Source organism: Motacilla alba, chromosome 10, assembly GCF_015832195.1.
Source record: "Motacilla alba alba isolate MOTALB_02 chromosome 10, Motacilla_alba_V1.0_pri, whole genome shotgun sequence".
NCBI classification, from domain to species: Eukaryota; Metazoa; Chordata; class Aves; order Passeriformes; family Motacillidae; genus Motacilla; species Motacilla alba.
Genome location: NC_052025.1, coordinates 5,229,467 through 5,248,251, shown reverse-complemented (window position 1 = coordinate 5,248,251; position 18,785 = coordinate 5,229,467). Strand labels below are relative to the sequence as shown.

The following is an 18,785-nucleotide window of genomic DNA, read 5'->3' as shown; positions in this document are numbered from 1 at the left end:
AGCTTTTTGCTAGGCTCTTCTCAGATAACAGGCTCAGCTTTCCCTGCATTGTTATTCTGCACACTGAACAGAGGAACGGCAGAAACTATGGGTGTTCTACCCCATCTCTGCTGAAGATATGAATAAGAGTGAATCTTTTAAGGACACACTGATATTTTCAAAAGGATATAACAAATATCAGGTTTCTTCCCAGAAGGAGTTTGGGAAGAAATATGAAGATACTGTTTAAAGTATTTCCTCCGGCTTTACCAGAACTTAGTCTGTCAAATGCTTACTCATAATGCTAAGGGCAGGGGCATTAGTAGGAAGTCTGCAGCCTCTTTGTGTACAGAATGTCCTCATTTCAAGGAAGCAAATGAGAGGGAATGTTAGCTGAGTTCTGTACAGTTTTAAAGGGAATAAAAATAGAGTGAGAACTCTAATGCCTGTGTTCTTTATGAGAACTCCAATGTTCTTTGCTTAGTGTAGTAAACCCTAGACTTTCAAACAAAATGTGTCAGACACAGATGAGATGGCTAAGCAAGTTTTTTTTTTTTCTTCATTTTTCAGTACTCTCAGATTAGCTATTCCTGTTTTAATAAGCTCTTCAAAATCAAAGGGACATACTAAAGATAATTACAATTCCTCTTCACTTATCAGTCGTACAAACTTTTAATGTTTTCTTCCATTTTACGTACTGTCTCATAGGGAATGAGACAGTAAAAGTACTTGCAATAAATCTGTTTTCCATCTCTGCCTGCATATTAGTATTTCTTCAGAAACAGAATAATTTATTATCTGCAGGTTTTCATTTTTTGTTTATGCATTCCACGCTTGAATAAAGCAAAATATTATTTAAGGACCTGATCTGAAGCCTGCCTACTGAAGTGAGTAGGAGTCCTGTGGAGATCTGCCCCCCAAGGATATCTGCCTACTGCAGAGTAATCACAGTGAGAAAAACTCCTCTAAGCCAATGCACAGAGCTTATGGCATTAATAACCCACTGTTTAACTTGGTGAGTTTCTTGGAATGAAAATACCTCAAAACACATTAACATCTCTGGATATCAATTATTCCCTCTGCTTTTTCAGTGAGGGGAGATAACTGGAAATGAAAAAGTACTGAGGATTAGTCACATGGGACTAAGTCATCTCACTAGGAATATTTACAAGCAAATTCTGCAGAAAGCCAAATTTTAAAGACATGTAGTAAGAGGGATTTGTGAATGCAAATTCTAATGCTACTGTCATTATGAGGATGTGTGAAATTACAATAGGGAATTTTTATATACTTCCTTATCATATTTGGTTCTAACATTAGAAGAACAATAGTCATTAAAATGGCCATACAAGAGATGAAAATGTTTAAACATATGAAAGGCCTCACTGAATTTCCTGGAATTGAATTTATTTCTGTGAACATATACATCAATTAACCTATTTGCTTAGGCAGAACAGTAACAGTCTTTCAGTTTCAAACTTCTTCTAGAGAGAATTCTCTCTGAATTTACAGCTTTTTGAATGCAGAACTTTTTTTATCTGTATAAAGAAAAAAAAGCATCATAATTTTCAGGAAACCAAAAATACCATTTAAAATCTTTTTCCTCTCAGGGCCTACTAATGTGCAATGACAGTGGTTACAGCACCAAACCAGACAAAGTTGAAGAGTTTGGACCACACTCTCAGGCACCTGGAGTGACTCTTGGGGTGTCCTGTGCAGGGCCAGGAGCTGGACTCAATGATCCTGACAGGTCAACTCAGCATCTTCTGTGATCCTCTGATTCTATAAGCATATGTCTAAGTAAGAGATCATTTCCCTTCAGCTGAGATTGGGATGGGAGGAATCTGGTGAATATAAATTAATTAATTAAGTGCCATTGAAGTAACCCTGAATATTAGATTGCTAATAAAAGGTTACTAATGATCCACATGAGTTCACTGTCTGTGAAGTGCTGCCTCCAGGGTGATGTGAGAAACAGCCCATAACCATAACACCCATAACCAAGGGGATGAGAGACCTATGAAAAAGCTGGATCTGACTTCTGGACAGATGAATACTTTCCCAGACTAAATTGTAAAGTATGTCCATCAAGTAAACAGAGTCCTACATGAGGGACCAGACCAAAGTCTTCAATTACCACCTCTTCAACCAGCAGCTACCAATTCCCAGAGCTTGTCAGCGTGCAGAGCACAGGGCAAGCTTGATCCCTATTGAATTGCCCAAGCTGTGATTAAGCCCACAGCAACGAGTTGCCTTGCTCCTGGCAGGCTGCCACATCCACTGATTTCAGTGGAGAAAAGTTACAGTTCGAAAAGGAGGAGGCTGGCCTGGTGCCCACAACCCTCTTCAGCAGAGTTAAACCACTCTGCCCTGCATTTGCAGGCACATCCGGCCCCAAGCTGCCCGAGCAGGCCCTGGAGAGCAGGGTACAGACGGTGCCTTGTGCTGCAGGGCTGGTGAGCACGCACCCAAGGGCCACGGAGCCGGTACCTGCAGAACGGCACAACGCAGTCAGGGCTTTGTGCATGAAAACATCTGGCTCTGAGCAGCTCCCGACTGGGAAAGAGCAGAGGGAAGGACTCGTCTACATTGCGACCGCACAGCAGCCAGGGCTGGCACATCTGGGCTCCTCACTGCTCTTGCCAACATGAGGCAGTCAAAGGGAAAGGACAGTGGGGAATTCCACTTGGAGTTCAAATTGGAAAATGTCTTACAGACAAGGATGGCAGAACTTGGAGTTAAATAAAGGCACTGTTATCTGAAATGCTGATGCTGTTTGAATTCTACCAAGAACAGTCTCCTCTTTCTCCCCACCAAGGAGAATCTGATAGTCACTCAGGGTCACTAACATCTCTACAAGACACCCAAAACTGCAAAATTATACAGACAAAAGAGGAGAACATCTGTTCATGTGTTCTGTACTTCTGTTTCAGACACACATCTTCCTAAGGACATGAACAATGATAATTTCATTATCTTTAATGTCTTCCTCATCAAATTTCACTCCATTGTCTGTCCCAGACGAGGTGTATTGGGCAATAACATTATAAACTCTTCCTAATCTTGCTGTTATTTCAGCCCAAATTGATTTTCTGGGGATCCTGAGCTCACAAGCATATACATTTCCCATCCACAACAAAAACTCTATTTTCTGTTATTTTAGAATATAATGTTAACCTATTCAAGTGTCTAGAATATGAGTTTTTTACAGTTTCAGCAAGAAAATCCCTTTTTAATTTGTAACGTACATTTCAATTTTCAGGGACTTTATTAAAACATATTTTTATGGATATGCTGTTGAGAAACACAAAACTTTCTCTGTAATTATGTACAGTTTTAAAATCAGCAATTAATCACCGTTTCATACTTTTGTTTGTGGCATCATAGATTCTATAGAGGACCTTGTATTTCAGGGACATTTAAAGTGTTAAATGAAGTTGTGAAGTTCTGACTTGCTATGGTGGTGTGGTGCCACCTTGTGAGGTTTCATCGTAAGTGCCTCTAACATGCACAAGGAGATGAAAATTAGTCCTAGGGAGAAAAGGAAAGGAGACTGTTCCTCTGTGACTGCAATAAATTGCAAGAGATTCCAACAGTGCGCCTGTTGACAAAGAAGAGCATGTGGTTATTGGTTAAGAAAAGAGCATTCAGCATATTAAGATTACATTAAAGGGCATGAGAGGGCACAAAGAACTGCAGCAAAACCTCAAGTACTTTCCCCAACACAGATCCAATTACAGACATGAGTTAATTCCACTGAAGTCAGCAGGTACTGGAGATTAATGTGGAAGTAATGCAAATCAGATTTTGGCCTGCAGGCTGTTGCAAATCTTGGCTTACAGTATTTCCTTAAAACAACGATCAATTAAAATAACCAAGTTATTTCTTTTTGATACTGTTGTATTTACTTTCACAATTTTTTTTTCCCCTAAGATGCTTTAACTGTATATAAATGAGAGGTCACACACACAGATGTTTTGATAGAGGCTTTAGGTAATGGTTTTAATTTTTCTTTGTCCATTTTTGAAAAAAATATAGTAATGTCTGTTTATATTTAACGCTTTTCTGCAATTCAAAATGTATGTCCTCTTACTTTTGGGCCAAATCCAAAACTGTTTTAATCTAAACCTCTTTTACTGTTCCAGTTTCTTTCCACATGGCCTGGTATCTCTTTTAGAGTAAGGCTGTTTGAAGAAACACTTGCTAGAGAATCTGCTAGATTGTGTCAGTAATACAATTGCCAAAGTCCAGCAGGTTTGGTACCTCATGACAGGATTAAATTTGCATCCCACTGAACGACTCACTCAACAATCTTGCTGTAAGAAAACTGCCGGTCGCAAGACATCCAGCTACAGACAACTGTGAAAGCAGCAATACAAAGCTCTTCAGAAATCCATCCCTCACCTTTGCCATCAGGAAATACTCACCCACCACTAGGCAGTGCTGAGGGATTGAGTGCACAGATCTCTCTCAAATGCCAGGGACACACAATGTTGGCTCTGGTTTTTGTTACAGGACGTGAATGTAAGTCAAAAAAAATAAAGGCAGTTAGGACAGCTGCACACATTTGTATCTGCAGTATTTTGCAAGAACACGTCTCTATGAATAGGAATATTTCTCCACAATGTACTTCTAATTTATTTTTCTCTTTGTTTCTCAGCTCAGGTGGATGACTCCAAGGTCAAACATCTGGCTGCAAGCTCACTTGCCTCCTAAGGGCTTTGTGACATTTAGGTCAGGGAGGACCCAGGGAAACAACACACTGAGCACTCCAAGGCCACTCATCCTTTAAGAGCGGAGTATGATATAAACCAAGAACCACACACAGCGTCAGGAAAACAGGAATTGTAGCTAATAACAATCATAACACACAGAAGAATGTTGAAGCCAAAAGGAACTGACCTATGTCATCAGCACCAGATCCTTTTTCTCTGGATAATCTAATCCCAAATCTTGTAACCTGGTATTTTACAAATACATCCTAATCATATCTTCCTACACACCTCACAAGGCTTCCGAGATGAAATGCCTGTCTTGAAATAAATTTTCATAAAATTAGGCTGATACTTCAATTAATAGGAAGTAACTTTAACATAATCTCTCTTAATGCCAATGTCTTGCAAATATTTTGAAACAGTTGATGCATCTAACCTAATCTGCTCAAAATGAAAAACAGGCTTGAATCTCTTTTACTCAATCAGAACTTTAAATGAGGATTGACTTCTGTTCATTTTAACTTGGGTAAGGGAATTTAGGTTTTACTTTCTTTATCTAAACAGAAATCAGTAGGAGGAAGCATTAAAATGCTATAAACATCAATGAACATGATAACTCTAAGACAAGCATTACAAATAAATGTAAAAGTTACTGTCATTTTCACCGTGCAATCTTAGACATGTCTGTCCTGTATACTTCGAATATCGAAAATTTCCATCAAAACTTTTAATGTACACACATACTGATAGAGAAATATTTCTTCTTTATTCATATTGTGTAAATCTGAACAGCAAGCTACCCTGCAAGCTCACCACACAGAAGAGTTTCTGAGGTAGACAGGCATCAGCATCCCTACAGAAATGATAAACAGGTTAGGTTCTCTACTGTAATAGTTTTCTACATAACACATTTCATCCTTTGAAAGATTTAACTTTATAGCAATTGGAATAATGATCAGAAAGAAAATTAGTATGTGGTCAGCCTAAAAAATCTCAAAGCACAACAGAATGCTTCAAAACTTTTAATTGTGATGACCTTGATACAGAAGCCATGTAAGTGACAGAGCCCTTCTATTGACTGTTAGAACAATAATTAATACACATATGATTGTCTTCAGGTCCCAGTACCTAAACAATACTGGAAGTAAATAAAAAAATTTAAAAAAAATTAAGAAAACCGACAAAAAACAAGAACAAGAACAACAAAAAAATCTAGCTGATTTCCAGCTGGAGAGGAAAAAGAAAGATAGAACTGCATTCATGCATTTTATGGGAGAGATTGCATAGCTTGTTTCAAAAGAAAATATCTTTTCATGTCCTTAATAGTAGTTCTGTGCTTCTTCAACTTCTTCATGAGTTACAGATGACCATGTTCCTCCATTCAAGAACATTATCAGCCCATAGAAAGAGTAAAATGCAGGAGCCCCTTTGAGAATAAGGACACAGTTTTAACATTTATCTTGGGAAGAAATGAATCATGTACACAGTTATCATATACAAAAGGCAAATATTTCAAGTTTTATAAGGACACAACAATCCATAAAATATTGGTTGAAGGTAAGCACCAAACCCAGCAGTTGCCATTTTAGTGGCTGAAAGGCAAACCTGGGCTGTGGCTGTCTTCAACACTGGGAGCTTGATCTTGACTGCAGTTCTTTCACCTCAGGTATTTTCCATGCAAGATCCCAGCTGTACAACACAGTGATAGAGGCATCTCATTATTTAAGGCCCGTGCTTTCTTCCAAACACTCTTGGAAAACACACCAAAGCTAAACTCTCAGTTTTCTGGTTTTGGTTTTTTTTCACTATGAAGAGCAGTATTAAATATTCATAAATATAAAAACTCTGTGGAAATACCTTTAATAATATTCTGATTCTGACTGTTAAAAAAAAGGGGGGGAAACAGAAATACCACAATCCAACAACCAACCATCTTCGCCAGAGTGCTTGGCCAGCAGAGAAGATAAAAATGTGTCTGTTCCAAATATCCTGTAGATCAGATGCTTCTGTCTCTTTGTGGACCAGAATTCTTTTAGTACTTTCTGCTGAGTTCTAGGAAGCCCTCATTAGAGGACAAAAACCCCTGGAGTGCCTGAGATTCAGAAAGGTTGGATGGACTAGCAGAAACATCTTCAGATTCTTATGTGGAAAGTACTGCAAAAGAAAGAAAAAGATTAAGACATACAAACACAACTGTCACTATGCAAAAAAATTTTCTTTAAGCACAAAAAAGGAAGGTGCTGTGTGAAAAAAAAAAACCAAAACAAACTACTTTCTTCTTTCATGCTTCGAGAAGATTTCAATTTCATGGGAGAAAATTCCATCTTCTGAAAATGTTAGCTCTGGGGCCCAGCTCAATACTGAATTAAATCAAGTCTAAATTGCCCAATGTATTGGTTGTAGAGCTGATGCCTTGTGAAGGCTGACCTATGTTGAAATGTGTGGTTTTGATTGTAATTTGGTCCTAGTGGTCAGTTTTAGAACACCCCCCCCCCTTTATTTTGTATTGTTATAGCATATTCTATTACCAATGGATTGTTCCTTTCCCCCCTGTGTTGCTGGTTTTGCCCTAGTTGTCCATCTCCCCAAAGATCTGCCCTTTTGTTCCCTGTTCTTCCTCCCATTGAATGTCAATCCCTTTCCATGCCTGCCCCTTTCTCTAGAACCTTCCCTATCAACTTTGTATCCTTCGAGGCCCCATTGGTTTGTTGTTCTCCTCCCCTGTAATCCCCTATTGGTTTAAACATTGTATCCCCCACCTTGTGTTCCACCCCCGGTTTCCCCCAGTTGGTTAAAGGTTGTACCCACACTGGGACCTCCCCCATTTATAAGTTGATGTACACTTTTCTTCAGTGTGTTTCTGTCCCTGACTTTCCTGGGAATAAATGCTTTTGGAAAACATACAGAAGACCTCTCCCTGTTCCTTGTCCCTACCCCCGGTGCAGTCCTGTCCCCAACACAGTCCTCCCGTGCCGTGGAGCAGCTGTGCCCTATGGCTGCACCCCGCATTCCGCAGCGTTTTGGGGGCGGCCCACTCCCGCCTGCGGTGTCGGGAGCTAGCCAGGCCGAAGAAATCTGGTACCGCAGCAGACCTGGGGCAGAGGCTAGACAGAGCTAAAGAATAAAGTAGGGATTTACTAAAAGACCTCAACAGATCCACCTTGGGCAGCACAAAAGCCCAGCCAGGGCTACATCCAAGATGAACCAAAATGGACAGCTGGTCACAAGGTCTCTCACTTTTTTAAGTTCTGCTCCATTTGCATGTTGGAGTTAATTGTCCAGTTATAGCTCTAGGTTATGGAGACCCATGCTTCTTGTTTTTCTCTCGTCAGTCCACGTTGTTTCTGCTCTTGGGCCTGAAATTTGGATTGGTTGTCCTTGGCCCCAGCCTAGAGAAGGAATTGTTTTGTCTCCCTACTCTATGAAGAGAGCTCACTGTCCCTTAGTATCAAGCTCAGAACTACGCACTAAAGCAGTACAGAATCTGAAAAATACAAAAGGTAAAACCTAAGGCATCAGAGCAGAGCTAAGTGTTTCCCCATGGTACTTTTGCTATGGCACAGTATTGGGTCCCAACCAAGACAAATTAGACAGGTAAAGTTGTTTTTCTTGTTGGGCCAAAGAGATTCTGGTTGTTACCCTCTATTTTCTCTTTAATACAGGCAAGCAGCGTGGCTTACAGCTGTCACCAGGCTTCAGAAGAGCTCCCAAGCATCTCAGCAGGACAGGGAGAGACAATTTATAGAGGGTATGCTGAAACCCCACTGTCTATAGGCAGCAATCTGTTCAATGTCATGACAGTATCAACTGTTTTACTCGACTGACTGAAATGAGAAGAGATTATTATGTATTTTTGTATGTAAATTCTGTAAGTTTGTTGCCTACACTGAAAGAAAACCTTTTTGGAACATTTGAGAGGCTGCAGACTTTCTGGATGCACACCCTTTGGATTTTGTTTTACCAAAAGAATACTCCAACTTAATTCCAGCTATTAGATTTGAATCAGAAGTTCACTAAAGGAAGCTTGTGGCATGTATTTGGAGGAGATAAAATTTCATATTCATCACGGTCCCTCGGAACCTTGTCTCTAGGAGTTTATTCAATCTGGGTGACAGTAAAAGATACGCTGTATAGCAGCCTGGCACACCAGCCTAAGCACTGTGAGACAAAGCAGACAGTGATGCAAATAATTTACTGGCACTAAGGTTTTTAAACAAAAGAATTATAAATATCTTGTTCACAATTCGAGAAATGTCTAGAGACTATATAAATCCAAGCTGTTAAAAATTTAATTTCCAGGTAATATCTAGGAGCTAAAAATCCATCACATTGTATGTGAAAATATTTGAGGCATGATTCCCCAAAAAAATCCACCCAAATCCACCTAACTGGAAATCAATTTATTAGCAAAATTTCTGGTTTTATCACAGTGTCATTTTGGCCTTTGAAGATTCAGCTCTTTATTAAGAGCACCTAAAATACTCTGAAAAAATACTGACTAAATTTATTCCCTTCCGCTGTTTCTTTGCTAAGCATCTCTTGCCAATTAGTTGCTAGATCTAATATTAGTCCTTAAGAACCAATTAATCTGCATGTTAGGACAGTCTTAAGAGATACCTTTCCTATAAGAGAGCTTCCTTTACTTCAGCTTTTGGTAGGATTGGGGTCACAAAATCAACTAGTGGCTTGGCAAAGGCCCACAACAGTTTCAGAAATACTGCATTTCCATGTTTAATGTGTTATTTCCCTGTCTGGTTCTGGCAGTTCCCAGGTATTACTAATGCCATATTCCTCTCAAACCCCATAACCTATTGTTACAGCAGGCTTCACCCTCAGGCATTCAAATAAGCTGAAACTTCCAGGATGATTTATAAAACAATTTCCTGTGGAAAACGTAACTAGTCTTGTAGAACAGAACACTTAGCTAGTGCCAGCTCAATCTGCCAACGCTTCCATTAAACTACAAGCAGCTTCTTAATGATAACAATTTTGAGTGAAATAAAACTATTGGGATCCAATTTTCTGAACTAGTAACTGTCATTATCATTTACAGCTTAGTTCAGCTTCTGGGATAACAGCCAACTGCATAGATGTTCCCTGGTTAATGATTAACAGTGTTTTCTTCTAGTCTGGAAAAAATTCCTCAACGACAGCAGTGCAAATCAAGCAACAGACTTTACTGCATCTTCATTTGCCTGACAGCAGCACAAAGCTGGCAAAGGCTGTCTGTAGGAGATTAAACCCACACAGGGTCATTAAGTAAAGGTTTGAGAAAGGAGTGATGAGATAAGGAAAATAAGTCAACCTAGAGTGGATGAACTTCAGCTCATAGCAGGTCAAACCCTGGATCATGGCGTCAAAGTTAATGCCTGCTGTGTATGCTAAGTAGGTGTGAAAATGTGATAGCTTAAAAAAACCCCAACATGTGCTTCATAACATGAGTGCATATTGCTATTAGAATCTGGCCTTCAAAGGTTTTCCACAGAATAAAGAAGATATTCCTCCTCAGGAACTCCAAATCTCATGCTGCTGCTGCTGATCGTTTGCAGCTGAACGAAAGTTCTCAACATTTGTCACAAGTCGAGTGAACACTGGTCCCATATAAGAGAGCAGAGAGAAAAAAATGTTCTGTGGCTTCGTACAGATCACCTGCTCAAGCAATGGCAGAGCCAGGGATAAAACCTAACTGCCTGGAATCCTACATTTCCCCCTTTTATCATATGAAGAGGTGGCTTTGGTGGGGACAAAAGGAAAAGAACAGAGTAAATCCTTTACTACTGATAAAAATCATCTGGGGCCTTGCAAGTTATCCAGCATTTTCAGAAGGCACTCATATCACATGCCAGGATGGTATTCTGGGATCAGACGTTCAGAAATATTGACTGCCCATGGCTTCACAGCAAAATCCCTGCAAACTGCAGTTACCAGCATCTGCAATTGCTCACTGGCAAGCTTCTACAAGGACAGCAGTATATAGAAGATGTTTTCTTAGCTGGAAGTATCTGTAAACAAAATATTAGAATACCTACTGAGCTGAGCCTCACCATAATGATGATACATATCTTGTTCTAAAGGGGTTTCTGTTGATACACTTGATTAGTCAAGGAATACCTGAACTGTATAAAAGACATTCACATTGAATGTCTCCTCTCCAGAAGCTGCTGTTTCTCAAAGTTCACTGGAATCATGGGCTCCGGCTTTATTGTTGAATTGCTTTTAAACCTCTTTCCTCAGAAGTTTCATTTGTGAAAGAAATACTATTCTGTGTTCTGCAGGACACTTCACAGCTCTTTGAAAAACACGTTCACGGCAAAGAGATCAATGGCTTTATATGTATACTTGTAACATGTAGACAATATTTACACACATTCCTATGCAGACAGCTGGGATCCTTGCTATAGGCTTAATCCTTGCTATAGGCTGAATTTGAGCTCATTATGGATCAAAATATTTTCCTGAACTGCACCAAGACGGGTGGAGGAGCGGGAAAGGTGATAATTAAAAGTCATTGAGCTTTTAGGAGACAACTGGAATATGCCCTGGAAAAGTAAACTGAGTTAGGTAAGAAGTCACCCCCTAGTCAGTCCTCTGGTAAAATACTTATGTCTGACACTTCTTGTATTAGACTGCACAGTGATATCCTAAAACAATACCTACAAGTATGCAAGAAACTCTGTTTTTCTTAAAATAATACCTGAGAAAGTCTGGTGCCTTGGAAATCATGTTTTCAAAATCTGCAAATCCTAATTTCCCATCACCATCCATGTCAGCTTCTTCTATCACCTTCTCACAAACCAGAGTGATTTCCTCCGCTGTCAGCTCTTCCCGGGTCAGCTTATTGAGGGTTTTTTCCAAGTCTGCTTTACAAATGAAGTTATCTGTGTTAAAATCTAAACAATAGAAGAACCAAAGATCACCAAGTGTACCACTCATTGACTCCAAACACAGAAAGCACACGAGAGCCCCTCCACACAGTACCATAAATCTTAAAGGCATAGATTGCTTTAAGCTCTCGGGGAGCCATTTCACTGAGCACGGAGAACATATCCACAAAGTCATTGAAGCTCAGGCTCCCCTCTCCATCTTCTGAGAAAGACTCCACAATCCTTTCTTTGAAGGGATTCTCCTGTGAAAGACATACATAGACTAATATTTGGAAGATGAAAAAACCTGCAGACTCCCTGATAATGAATATTTAATTGCATAGTTTGATCTTTAAAGACTTTTTTCTTTTTTTTCCCCCCAAAAATGCATCAAAAAACGTAAATTTGTATGCTTTAGCAGGAAGTTTCAGCAGTCCTTGCTGCTGTATAGTACCACTTCTGCCCTTTTACTTTCACTGACACATGTCAATGACCAACCTGTAGCTGGATTGACTAAAAATTCCAGAGATTTAAATGAAATGTAATCACCTCTGGAGATGATCCTGAAATCATTTCTAGCACCTTAGAATAAGACAGTATTCTAAACCCATAAACACACAAGCAAGCGTTAGAAAACCTGCTTTATCACTATGAAATCCAAACCAAATGGTTTTACAGTAAAAACCTATTGTCTTTCTCAAAGCTATACAAAACCCCAACACCAATTTGTAGCTGTATCGATAAAACTTGGAAAATCAATTCAATTCAGTTGAATATGAACAGAACACAAACATCACTTGGGCTGTGAGCAGCATCTCTTTAAAGCTGTGCTACAGACTCTGTCTGAAGCCAAGACACTGATTAACATACTGAGCCAGAAATATATACAGCTGTGGTGATGGCATATCAGGTTCATTATTTTTAATATGCATGCAGCATTTTGACTTTCAAAGAAGCAGTACTGTGAAAGCTCAGAAGTTCAATCATATCTCCGTTTAATTTATTTTTTTCCCCTGTAAATTTAATTACCTAACAGGTATTCATAAACCATACTATTATTTTAAATTAAATTTCAAAAACTAGCTATATTTGAGAGACAAATTACCAGAAAATGTTATTTTTCATTTACTTGAATTCTTTCTTGATAATTCAACATAGAACATAAGCATCTATAGAAGGCATTTTTTGCATAACTGTGGTGACTAAAAAAGGAATGACTAGGAACAAGGCTGTTTTTGTGGACAGATGAAGTAGGGACCACAGAGCCTTAGGCTCAAATGATAGCCCATTAAAGTAGTCAATACTAAATACAAATTCTCCTGCAGTGTTGGATGACTGAAGGAATCCACAATTGGGAAAGGGCCTACAGATTTCAAAGGACAGGATATTAATGAGTTCACCGTTCAGATGAAGAAAAAACCAGGCCAGATAAAACCAAATTAAATAGAACAGAAAAGAGGGATTCCTGAAAATAAAAAGCAGCCTCAAAAAGCAAGAGGGTCAGATCTCTCCAGAGGATGAAAATGAAAAATAACACCCCAGACCCAGGCAGATGGCTGAGAGAACCTCGCAGTAAAAGGATATGTAGTGCTCATGTCTCGTGAATGATGTGTAGGTACAGCAGGTGTGCATCTGTGGGTACTGCTCAGACTAAAGTATCTCACTTAAATGCCTGGAAATGTCCCTGGAAATATTAATGGAATACACATTTACCTGTTTGTGGGATTTCCCTGTGGTTATACACATTTACCTGTTTGTGGGATACATACAGACACACAGGGAGGAACAATTGGTTCTATTGTTTCAAACTGCCAGTTTATAACTAAGCCAAAGTAAGATTCATTTGGGCTGAAATATATGAAAAGGCCCACTTTCTTCCTAAAAGCACACCAAAAAATAGTGTGTTATATATTTAATAATCGAGAATGCCAAACATCAGAATGGATATCAAAACATGTTAGAAATTTATTTTTCATTTCTAAAATGCTGTATGGCTTTCTTTGGAACAAACCTGATGAGAAGTAAGTGTCATGGTAACAGTAGTAAACTGACATCTTAGAGGCAGCATTGGGTAACAAACCAGGAGCAGACAGATGCAAATATCCCTATCAGCAGTGAATATCAAGCCCAGGACTTGGTGCTTTAGAAAGACTGGGGCAGGATCTCACTGACTCAATAAGCACATTGCAGTTGCATAAGATGAGTTATTTATTTGGCATGTCAGAGGTCTTGAAAATACAGATGAATTAAGAATGAATTAAATGAATCTAAGCATACTTCTTAAGTAACTCTTTGCCAAATGGATCTCTAAAATCAAAATGAAAAATAAAATCTTTCCTCATATTGATTTCTTTCCTTTAACTTTCTCATATTATGTGTCTTCAGGCAGTATATCTGTGGCTTACACAATGGAAAGTATTAGCTTACCTTCACAGATACTTTTCACATCCTTTCTGTAATTTCATTACCTCTACTCTAAAGAGCACAGATTAGGGTTCCATCATATTTAAAGGAAGAGCCATGGGGGAAGGGAGTAAAGGGGAAAATTATATTGTTTTTTCCTAGATTGCTTTCCCATAAGCATTAATTGTTGAAAAAAAGATTCCTTTTAAAACTAGAAACTTACACTTGTCTTAAAAAGCTTTTTCTGTAGTCTCATGATAAAAATGAGAGGGGAGACAGAAACAATAAAGAATTGCTTCAACCGAAAACCAGCTCTGCTGTTTTGCAGATTGATGTTGCTGCTCTAGTGGCTTGAGAGAATCCTAAATGTCCAATCCATCTTTGCAAGGAACACTTCTTTTACTCAGATAATTGTGTTTCTGTGCATTTTAAAATCTCACACAGCACCTATTCCAACATTCAGACCTTTAACAGCTTACAATAAAACACAACCATTTGTTTTCTAACAAACTGTTTGAGGGCTTATTCCTGGCATTGCAGCTAAGTCACCTGTTATATTCTTCTGTCCTCTAGTTTCCATCTCAGACTCTAGGAAAGTACTCTGGGTGGCCTTTTGCCTTATCTGTTTTGTAGTTTGAAGAATTAATTTCAAGCATCCAGTCCTATTCCCACAGGCTGACTGCATTTTGGAGATAAGAGCTTGCAAGTGGAGTTCAAAGATAGGTCAAGTAAATTAAGTTGGAGATCCCGGAGAGTCATTACAAAATGCTGCTTAGTTTTTATATGCACAGAAACACAATGATGACTTTCCCTTTTGTATTTGAACATAAGTCCCCACTGACTTTAGAGAATATATTTAAAAGCACAAAGCAGTCTATTTTGCAGACTATAGCAAGCCAGAATCCTTTTGGATGCTTTAATCAGGACTTTTTCAGCATTGGTGAAAACTAGCCTTTCTCAAATTTCAGGAGTTATTCCAAAACAGAGGGGAAAAAATTGCTATCAGACAAACATTAATATAAAAGGAGCTAAATTGTTCATTACCAAAGCTCCATAGGAAAGACTGGTGCTTCAGAAGGGAAGCATAATAAGTACAACAGGAAATCGTCCCTGTAGCAGAAAAAAGCAAATTTCTTTGCAGGGTTTTTTTTCCTTAACTTTCTTCTTTCTCAAAATCAATAGCTTGGGTTTTATGTGTCTATGATTATATTAATGTCATCAAACTTCTCTGCAGTGCCTGCAGGGTACTATTTAAGAAATTCCTGCAGAAACTAAAGCTAAGACAGAGCTAAATTGGTACATTTATGTCTTAATGGAAAAGACCATTTTGTTCTGTCAGAAAGCAGAAACATATGAAGTTCAACAATGACTCTTTACTGAAGTCAACAACAACCAAAAAACCAAAGATTCAAGCTGTATACAGAATTGCTTAAATATTACAGAACCTACCAGCACCTCATGGGAAGATAAGGCATTGTGACAAGAACTGATTCCTAACTGTGACAGGGAAGTGTACAGACAAGGCTGCAGGCCACCGGGGAGGTGCAGGCCTGGGGTTTGATGCAGAGAAAACAGCCCTCGCCCTTGACACTTGGAGCACACACAGCTGAGATGCTCAGATAAAGAGACTTCAGAGAAGCAAGGAGAGTGGTTGGAGTAAAGTTTTGCTCCTCTGAAGGGAGTAAAACATCCCATCATAACTAGGAACAACTAACAGAATGCAGCAAGGATGTTGAGATGAGCTGGAGGCAAAAATCAGCCAGAGCAGGGTTGGGGCTTGGGAAGATCACCCTGCTCTGGCATTACCCATTGCCCTTTACATGGAAAGCCCAGGTGTCATTGCCCAGTGCACAGAAAGCTCTGAACCTGAAGACTCACTGAAATCACATCTAAAACCTCATCCTATTAATACTGTGGAAAATATTTTTATTTTGAAGCAACTCGCTTGCATTCACTTAATTAAACTTACTACAAATAGGGTGCTAACATTGCTTCTGAAATGTGAGATGGAGTCGCCGTTCCCTGTGTGTCCTTGCTGGCTCCTGCCTCATTCCTGTGCCTGCTGCCCATCCTGTTTCAGCAGTGGATTTATGAACTACCTGCCTCCCCAGTGCAGCTTACCACAAGGCCTGCAAGGATCAATGAAGTTCCTGTGTGAGCCAAAACGCAGGAAGCAACAGACTGTAAAGTGAGTGAAACAAAAAACGGTTCCCCTCCAGCAGCCCTTTGCTACCCAGCTCCGGAGAGAAGGATTGCTCTGCACTGCAGTGCCCACAGAGAGCCCACAATCTAGGAAAGAGGCAATCTGGGATGTGGGCATGGACACCCACCACTGCTACCAAGCACAGGGGTCTCTAACACCAGGTTACATTCCCACCTGCAGCTCTGTGGCAATGACAGTGATAATGTGACCGAAATCAGTCTTAATTTGAAAAAATTTCACTTTTGCTTACTCCCTAGTCCCACACTGAGGAGTCCATATCATGGCTACAGTTTTGCTATATTAATTACTGCCATCTCACAGGTGTCCAGATGCCCCAAAGTTAATTTATTAGACTGGTGCCTGTGTAACCAAGATTGAGAAAATTAGAGAACAGAGACTACAATGAAACTGATGGAGTAAAGTAGCTCTGTTAACTTCAGTGTAATGGTAGACCTAATCAACTGAAAGTACCTTCTCCTTCTTTATTTATTTATTTCTTGTCCCAACTTTCAACTTTTCAGAATCAGGAGTCAGTGAATAATTCATTATCAATTAAAGAGAATGACCATCAGCATTTTTTCCCTTGAAACACAAAACACCTGGCTCAAAGCTTTAATGCATGAGGTAAAGATCTTTCTTTATATTAGCAGAATCTAATTTAGGAAAGTGCATTATTGATTCTATCCGTTTGTCAGAAGCTGCAGTGGCATCGAGCTCAACGTTGCCAGTAACTAGAAATGTAATGTGTATATGAAAAAAGCCAGGTGCATTGAAATTAGCACTAATTTTATTAGAATTCAATAGACATTTAGGCCATTTATTTCTATTTTAAGAAGTAAATGTTGTCTTTGTCTTCACCTTGATGAAAATTTACCAAAGAAAGAAAACACCATCATGATTTGTTAGGCAGTCTGGTCAAGTTGCAAAGGTCAGAGATTTTTTTTTTCTTAGTGTATGAGCTGAAGTTAGTACCTAGGTCGCTTGAAAAATAAACTCTTGAGGAAAGACTGTCTCCCCCTCACCCCGTCTGCACAGGTGCCCACAAGATGCTTCATGAGCAAGATGGACCCCAGTTTATAACAAAGATCCCAGGCATTTTAACATCTTTTAGTGTCAATGCTTTGAAAGAGTTATGAAATATCACCTAGTGTCCTCTACTGGCATTTTACTGGAAACAAGCTCAGTAGCTATTGACAGCACTTTTCTCTGTGAGCTCCCAGAATTCCTGAAATAAAATGAGTGGTTTGCAACCAATATTTCTAAGGTTCTTCCACAGACTTGTGAGACCTGAGAGAGAGTTTGTATAAAATTCAACACTGAGTTTGTCCTATTACTTTCATAAAGTCAAGTTCCATTACCTAGAGACATCTTCTAAAGCAGGGTCAGAAAGCCTCACAGATTTGTGGTGCCAGTAGATAGATTATGATCCATACATGACTATGATTCATACATGGAAGCCTCCTAGGAAGCCTATGATAACCACCTAAGTTTGCTAAGCTAACTGATACGCTCCTGTATCTCAATCTAAACACCATCCTGTATAAAATTTCTGGTTTGTATGTCAGCTTCAGTACCAGGCGTTCCATCTCGAAAGCTCTCATAGAATGAGCTGTTCCTCAAGTGTTCAATCCTCTATCGCTGAAGCTAAGAAGACTCTGTGTGATCATAATTTCTCACTTCCTTTTCTAAGCTTAGCCTTGATTTGTCACAAAGCAACTCTCAGCTGTCTGGCAGTAAAAGTCTGAGGCGTCAAAGAACTGTGCCAAAGGATTCATGTTGTGCTGTCAAGATCTCAGAGATGATAACATAAACCCTAAGGAATAGTGATGCCATTAGAAAAAGCATAAATATATTTTGCTGAAGAAGCCCATGCTCACTGTGGCAAAGAATTCTAAATAATTTCTCAGCTGTCCATAGGCATCTGCTAAATCAGAGTCTGAAGAGTAAGTGAAGGATAAAAATTTTCCCAAGGTTTTCTATTGAATTAAATGCTTGCATGTGTTGAATGTTTCCATTTATATGGAATGCTGGTTGAATAATTTTTAACACACATACATTAACAAAACATGCTTCTTGTTCAATAAATTATATTATCCCAGAATCAAACATACAGCAAGCATGGTATTAAAGGAACAAAGAGTTCTGTGACCTTCAACTTGAAATCTAATTCAAATGTTTTTCACTTCATGTTGACTTAGTGTCTACAACTGAATGTCTAAAGCATGGCTTCTGCTTGTAAAATACCAGATTTTTGAAAAAAATAATACAGTACTAAGGAAGAATTTCTAGATCATTAAAATTAAGTGGAAAGCCATCATGTACAAGGTTTTTATAGCATTGTTCTTAAAAAGCTTAATAATGCTTCACGCAACTATCAGATTGAGCACATAATTGTTTCCCCATTATAGGAATTTATAGACATCAATCAACTAGCATACCTGAAAAATAGACTGTGTGACAAAACACAACATAATTCAATAAAGTGTTTAAAAATAAATGCTAAAAGTCCACATTTGTCCTGTTAAAACCCTAAATTATTGAAATGTTGAACTGAGAAGAAAAACAAATAGTGTCTCAATTTTTTTTGGCACTGATTGCCTTATACTACTGCTTCTGTCATTT

General features: G+C 38.9%; 1 protein-coding gene across 3 annotated transcripts in view; it reads right to left on the bottom strand.

Annotated features, from left to right (window-relative positions):
- Positions 1 to 5,900: 5,900 nt before the first annotated feature.
- CIB2 (calcium and integrin binding family member 2) overlaps positions 5,901 to 18,785 on the bottom strand; it is a 38,010-nt gene continuing 25,125 nt past the window's right edge. For all 3 annotated transcript variants that reach the window (XM_038147671.1, XM_038147672.1, XM_038147670.1), the window contains exons 4-6: positions 11,673 to 11,820; positions 11,389 to 11,584; positions 5,901 to 6,848 (exon numbers count right to left, since the gene is read on the bottom strand). In XM_038147671.1, coding sequence (XP_038003599.1) covers positions 6,827 to 6,848; positions 11,389 to 11,584; positions 11,673 to 11,820 — 366 coding nt within the window. In that variant the 3' untranslated portion in view covers positions 5,901 to 6,826. The remainder of the gene's footprint in view (positions 6,849 to 11,388; positions 11,585 to 11,672; positions 11,821 to 18,785) is intronic.